General features: G+C 54.1%; 1 protein-coding gene across 1 annotated transcript; it reads right to left on the bottom strand.

Annotated features, from left to right (window-relative positions):
• Positions 1-3479: 3479 nt before the first annotated feature.
• On the bottom strand, positions 3480-4659 carry LOC108512322 (zonadhesin-like). The gene is made up of 3 exons (XM_017847548.1): positions 4612-4659; positions 4087-4332; positions 3480-3546 (listed from the first exon to the last, which is right to left on the bottom strand). The coding sequence occupies exons 1-3, from the start codon at positions 4640-4642 to the stop codon at positions 3542-3544; spliced, it is 282 nt and encodes a 93-aa protein (XP_017703037.1). The 5' UTR covers positions 4643-4659; the 3' UTR covers positions 3480-3541.
• Positions 4660-6794: the final 2135 nt, after the last annotated feature.

Here is a 6794-nt window from a genome sequence, read left to right as displayed (position 1 = left end):
TCTGGGAAACTTGGCCTGACTTTCCAGGCTGGGCCAGCCCCTCCTCTGTGCTCCCATGTGGCCCTACGCTTCCATCATCTGAGCCCTGATCACTCTGCCGTGGCTGCCCCACCTCAGACCCGGCCGCCCTGGCAGCGCGTGGGCCCTACGAGGTCCGAGACCCGGCACTTCTCAGTCCTGCCATGGCCCCTGCATCACCCAGGGTGAGATCAGGCTCAGGGGGACCCCTCCCTGTCACTCCCTGGCTGTGCAGCTCTGTGTCTGCTCTTCATCTGTGAGATGGTCCTATTGTCCCATTCACACCAAAGGAATAAAAAGATGACTCAGGACCATCTCAGCTGCTGCTGGACTGGGGAGGGTGTGGGCCGGGCTGATCCCAGGCCCTCCTCAGGACAGGCTGACCCAGCCTCTGAGATAAGGCCTGCCAACAGCAGAACCTGTGGTTCTCGGGACAGAGTGATGTTAACACAGGTTAAAAATCAATTTTAGGCTGGGCACGGTGGCTCACATCTGTAATCCCAGCACTTTGGGAGGCAGAGGCAGGTGGATCACTTGAAATCAGGAGTTTGAGACCAGCCTGGCCAACATGGCAAAATCCCGTCTCTACTGAAAATACAGAAATTAGTTGGGCATAGTGGCGTGCGTCTGTAATCTCAGACACTTGGGAGTCTGAGGCATGAGAACTGCTTGAATCCAGGAGGTGGAAGTTGCAGTGAGCTGAGATTACGCCACTGCACTCCAGCCTGAGTGACAGAGCAAGGCTCCATATCAAAAAGAACAAAAAAAAAATCAATTTCATAATGACAGCTGATACTTGTAGAGCATTCACTATATTCACTACATTGCCAGCTACTGATTATTTGTTTGGCTCTCACAACAACCCCACAAGAGAAGTGCTATTATCACCATTCTTTCTCTTGTTAAAGGGGAAACTGAGGCACAGAGTGGTTAAGTGACTTCCCCAAGAGCACACAGCTGAAATTGGTGGTACTGGCATTCTAACCAAGGCAGCCAGACTTTGGGATCTGTGTTCTCAATCTCAGTGCTATACAGATCAGTGGGAGTGTTCCCTGCTTTGAAAAATGAAATAGAATAGAAAAGAATGTAATGCAAAGTATTGAGTGCATTTTCCTATTTGGTGACACTTTGTGTGCTGTGTGTGCATACATTGGTGTGGTCAGCTGAAGAACGGCCCCTCACAGATGTCCACGGTCTAATTGCTGTATCCTATGTTACATTACATGGCAAAATGGACTTCGCAGATGTAATTAAGGTTCTAGACCTTGGGAAGGGAGAGATTAACCTGGATTATCTGGCTGGGCCCAGCGTAATCACATGGCCTCTTAAAAGTGGAAGACGCAGGCCAGAGAGTCCATCAGAAAGAGGCAGGGGATTTCGATGCATGACGGGGACTTGACCTGCTGTTAGTGGCCTTGAAGATAACGGAAGGGGCCATGAGTCAAGGAATGTGGGTGGTGTCTAGAAGCAGACACCAACCCTCAGGTTATAGCCAGCAGAGAGACAGGGCCCTCAGTCCTATAACCATCAGAAACCGAATTCGGCCAACAATTTAAATAATTAAGGAAACAGTTCACCCCTAGGGCCTCCAGAAAGAAATGCATTCCTGCAGACACCTTGATTTTTAGGCCAGTGAGAACTGTGTTGGAATTGTAAGAAAAAATTTGACATAGCAAGACCCCATCTGTACAAAACATTTTCAAAAAATTGGCTGGAGTTGGGCAGGGCGGGGTGGCTCATGCCTGTAATCCCAGCACTTTGGGAGGCCGAGGTGGGCAGGTCACCAGGTCAGGAGATTGAGACCATCTGACCAACATGGTGAAACCCCGTCTTAACTGAAAATACAAAAAATTAGCCAGGCGTGGTGGTGGGTGCCTATAGTCCCAGCTACTCAGGAGGCTGAGGCAGGAGAATTGCTTGAACCCGGGAAGCAGAGGTTGCAGTGAGCCGAGGTTGCACCATTGCACTCCAGCCTGGGCAACAGAGTGAGACTCAAAAAAAAAGAAAAGAAAAGAAAAAAAAAATTAGCTGGGGATGGTGGCTCACGCCTGTAGTCCCAGCACCTTGGGAGGCTGAGCAGGAGGATCGCTTGACATTAGGAGTTTGAGACCTGCCTGGGCAACATAGCAAGACTCTGTCTCTACAAATAAAATTTTAAAAATAGCCAGGTGTGGTGGTGTGTGCCTGTAGTTCGAGCTACTCAGGAGGCTGAGGCAGAAGGATCACTTGAGCCAGGAGTTGGAGGCTGCATGAGCCATGATTGCACCACTGCACTATAGTCTGGGTGACAGTGAGATCCTGTCTCAAAAAAAAAAAAAAAAAAAAAGTGTTTTTTTAAGCTGCTGAGTTTGTTGCAATTTGTTACAGCAGCAAGAGATAGAAAACTAATAGAATTGGATCCTGAAATGAACTATATTTTGTACTGTAGGTCTCCATCAAAAATGTTTGAAAGACTGCTTAATGCTCTTGACAAAGATCGTTTGGCAGCAGGACAAGGATGAGAGGCAGCAGACATTTGTCCTTTGGGTACCAGCCAGTACTACTGCCCACTACTAACCTCATCCCAACTTCTGCCTGGGCCCAAGGGCAGAGCCCGGGGTCAGGCAGAAGTCAATCAGAGACTCACATTCCCCTGGCCACAGTGAGTGGTACAAGAAGGGGTCAGTTAAAGCCACAGAGACGCAGTGCAAATCATGCTGGAGCTTCTGGGACCCACGGAGCTTTCTTTCCTGCTGGGCTGCGAAACCTGAGTGGCTGCAAGGTGTGGAGCCACTGTGGTCAGGGTGAGCCTGTCTGGATGTGGAACCAATCTGCTGGGAAGCATGAAACCAGGGCCAGTGACGTCGAGCGCCTCACTGGGCCAGGCCTGAAGGAGCTACTCTGAGATCATTAATTATGCAGCCCCACAAAATGAGCAGAACTGGTTTTTTGGACCTGGCTGGCAAAATGTGCTGGCTGGCACGGAAAGGACACCACTCACCGCAGTCCACCAGGTATCTCCAGGGCTTCACTAGGAGGCCATGCTGCTGGCACTGCTGGGCATGGCTCCCCAGAGCCTCGCACAGGATCTGCCACGAGCCCCTTATGGCACAGGTCGTGGATGCAGTTCTCCATGTGGACTTGGGCCTGGGCCAGCTCATCGCAGGCCTGGAAGGGCCTGTCATGGGCACCCAGCAGCCCACAGAAAGCCAGCAACTGGTACTGGCCCTCTCAGTGGTGGGGGCACAGAGGGACAGTGGAGCAGCTGGCTGGAGAGTCTGCGTCCTTCCGGCTGAGTGCAAACACCTCCGGGTCTGGCAGGAGGGAGCTATCAGGGGCACGAAGTCATCATGGGGGTCCCCGTTGAAGTCCCCACACAGGCTGCAGAGGGTGCCAGCGTAGGTCTTGGGCACCATGATGGATGGTGGTGCCATCATAGGAGACCAAGAGGCCAGCGTCAGTCTCCAGCATGGCCCCAGAATTGCTGAAATAGACGTACACTTGGCCGCCGGCCAGGCTTAGGGGCAGGTGGGCCTGGGTCCTGTTAACCTGGAGACACACCCGGGGCCATGTCCACATCAGACACCCCTAGGTGGGTCTGGGAATCCCTGAGAACCTTTGGGGTGAGGCTGTGTCCCCTCAAATCTTCCTAGGATGTGACTGGGTCCTCTCCAGACTCCTGAGTCTAAGCCCACCCTTCTGGGGCCCCATCTCAGCCCCTGCCCAAGATCACCTGTACCCTCCCAGGGGTCTGAGCTTCCATCATCACCTTCAGCCTGTGCACGTCCGCCTTGATCCACCGAGCCCCAGTCATGAGGGCCGTGGGGCTTAGGTACTCATTGTCCGCCTACACTATGAAAGCTTGTGCCCCCAGGCTGGCCCGACAGGTGCGGCTCAGCACATAGCGACAGGCACCCTGGGCTGTGAAGGCTGCACTGTTGAACGTGCAGTAATGGGGGTCACCTGACACCCAGCTGGTACCTCTCCGGACCCCACAGTGCCAGGCCCCAGTGCACAGGAGGCAGGCCTCCCTGTCCCCACTCGCCTGGGGGCTGCAATGGGGTGGCTGCCCAGCCTCCCTGCACTCACACAGCTCACGGCAGTTGGAGCTCAGCTCCTGCACCCCCAGGTGCAAAATGTGGCCCTGCCAGGGACAACCACAGAGAGCCAGGGACACACAAGCGCCACTGCTGAGCAGGTAGCCGGTGTCACATATGCAGCCCTCCTGACGGCAGCTGTGGCAGGCCAGAGACAGAGACACGTCCTCCTTGGGGCAGCTGGTCCCGCAGATGTCGGCACATGTCTCCCAGTGGCTGTTTTCAGAGCAGGAAGGTTCTGGGTTGAGCAGAGAGAGGAAGAGAAATGGGCACTTGACTCAAGACAAACACCCACACCCCCCACCCACAGCTCCAGGTCTCTGAAGGCCCTGACTGCTCTGAGCCCTAGAGCCGTGTTGTCTTCAGCCCTTTCCCCCTACCCCCAGCCAGGGCAGGGCTGTGTCCTCTCAAACCTCAGGGCCAGATATTTTTGTGCAGTTCACAACCTGTGCAACTGCACGCAGTGGTCTCGAACCCAGCTCCCCTGCCATTTCGTTGCTACCTCCCTCCAGCTCACCACAGAAACCAGGACCACACCAGGTGCCCATGGGGATGTCAGTGGCTTGGCAGGCCCAGGCGAAGGCAGCCAGTGCCTGACAGAGGACAGGCAGGCTTCCGTTGGCTGCACACAGCTCCTCGACACAGCTGTCCACGAATGGGCCCACAGGGAGGGCCCAGGCGCAGGCTGCAAAGGGGCCCATGAGATCTGAGAGCCGCCCTCAGGTGGCCTGAGCAGCCCAGCTGATCTGCAGGTCGGTCCCTCCGGCCAGTTGGCTTGGAACGGCTCAGGCTCCAGGAGGGGCATCCAAGGGGGTCAAGGCATCGCGCCCACACAGGTCCCTGGTAACAGTGACCTCAGCTTCTGGCACCGTGAGTTCCCGATGCCCATCTTGGATCCACAGTTCCAGGCCTGTGTCTGTGACCAGGCGGATGGCTGAGCTTTGTGAGTGCGTGGCAAGCCCAGCCTCAGGGAGGGAGAGGGGCAGGGGAAGCAGGCGCCCATTCACCTGTGAGAACAGGAGCCAGCTCTGGGGTCGGGGCCTTGGCGTGGTGGCGCAGGCTCCCAGCGGGAGACATTCAGATAGAAATCCACTTGTCAGCAAGAAGGAGAAGATGCCATGAGGCTCCGAAACATAGCTGGGACTACAGGTACAGACCACCACACTTGGCTACTTTTAAAATTCTTGTAGAAATGAGTTCTCACTATGTTTCCCAAGCTGGTCAGGAACTCCTAGACTCAAGCGATCCTCCCGCCTCGGCCTCCCAAAGCACTGGGATTACAGACATGAGCCACTGCACCCGGTCAGGTAAAATTCTTAAGAGGAAAAGTAGGAGCAGATTGGGGTGTTTCCAGCAGAAAGCCTGGATGAGTGCACAGGAATGGGTGACGGTGGGGAGGAGAGGAGGCAGGCCGAGCCCTGGGCACTCCAGTGTTTAGTGTGTGGGCTGATGGGGAGGCACGGCTGGAGGAAAACCAGGAGAGTGTGGGGTCTTGGAAGTTGGGAAGAGTGTCTCATGGAGAAGGGAGGGACAGGGCTGTGTCAGACATCACTGGCTGTCAAGCAGGATGTGGCCTGAAGATTGACCACTGTCCTGGGGGGACCTCATTGAGAGTGGTTTTGGCTGCACGAAGTTGAAGGTGGAAAAAGCCTGACTAGAGAGGGTCAGAAACAGAATGAAGAGAGGAACTGATAGCCAGCCATGGTGGTGTGCGCCTGTGGTCCCAGCTACTCGGGAGGCTGAGGTAGGAGGATCAATTGAGCCTTGGAGGTCAAGGCTGCAGTGAGCCGTGATTGCACTACTGCACTCCATCCTGGGCCATGGCGTGAGACCCTGTCTCCCGAAGAAAGAAAAGAGAGGAATTGGAGGCAGTGAGCCTGACAACTCTTCTGTGTGCTTTTGTTGTACAGGGTATATGAGAAACGGAGCAGTGGCTAGAGACAGACGAAGGATTGAGGAGAAAGGTTTTTGAAGATAGCACAAATTGTAGCCTGTTGGAATGCAGTGAGAAGGATCTGGTAGAAAAGGGCAAATTGCCTAGGCGCAGGGTCTTATGTCTGAAATCCCAACACTTTGGGAGGCCGAGGTGGGCAAATCATTTGAAGTCAGCAGTTTGAGACCAGCCTGGCCAACATGGTGAAACCCCATCTCTACTAAAAATGCACAAATTATCCGAGTGTGGTGGCACATGCCTGTAATCCCAGCTACTTGGGAGGCTGAAGCAGGAGAACTGCTTGAACCCGGGAGGCAGGGGTTGCAGTGAACCGAGGTTGCACGACTACACTTCAGCCTGGGTGACAGAGTGAGACTCCGTCTCAAAAAAAAAGGCAAATTGATGGTGAAGCTCAGTGGAACTCAGCATGCATCAGAATCCCCGGAAGGGCTGGCAAAAACAGACTGCAGGCTGGGAATGCTGGCCTGTACTCCCTGTAATACCAGTACCCTGGGAAACCAAGTCAGGTGGTTGCAGTGAGCCAAAATCATGCCACTGCACTCCAGTCTGAGTGACAGAGACTCTGTCTCAAAAAAAAAAAAAAAAATCCAGATTGTATGTCCCCATCCAGAGTGGTGGTCTGGGGTAGGACCCAAGAATTTGCATTTCAAACACATTCCTAGGTGCCACTGATGCTACTGGCCTAATAGCTGTACTTTGAGAAGCACAGATGTAGAGGAGAGAGAGAGGAAGCATTGCTGGGAGAT

Source organism: Rhinopithecus bieti, unplaced genomic scaffold (genome assembly GCF_001698545.2).
Source record: "Rhinopithecus bieti isolate Rb0 unplaced genomic scaffold, ASM169854v2 scaffold_28066, whole genome shotgun sequence".
Classification (NCBI taxonomy): Eukaryota; Metazoa; Chordata; class Mammalia; order Primates; family Cercopithecidae; genus Rhinopithecus; species Rhinopithecus bieti.
This window is presented reverse-complemented; position numbering and strand designations above follow the sequence as displayed.

What these genes read in the sequence shown, in the direction of transcription:
- LOC108512322 (XM_017847548.1), bottom strand. Translation starts at nt 4,642, where the DNA reads ATGGGCACCTGGTGTGGTCCTGGTTTCTGTG. An exon ending in GTGTGGTCCTGGTTTCTGTG is followed by an intron (nt 4,333 to 4,611) that starts GTGAGCTGGAGG and finishes TGCTCAACCCAG; the next exon opens with AACCTTCCTGCTCTGAAAAC.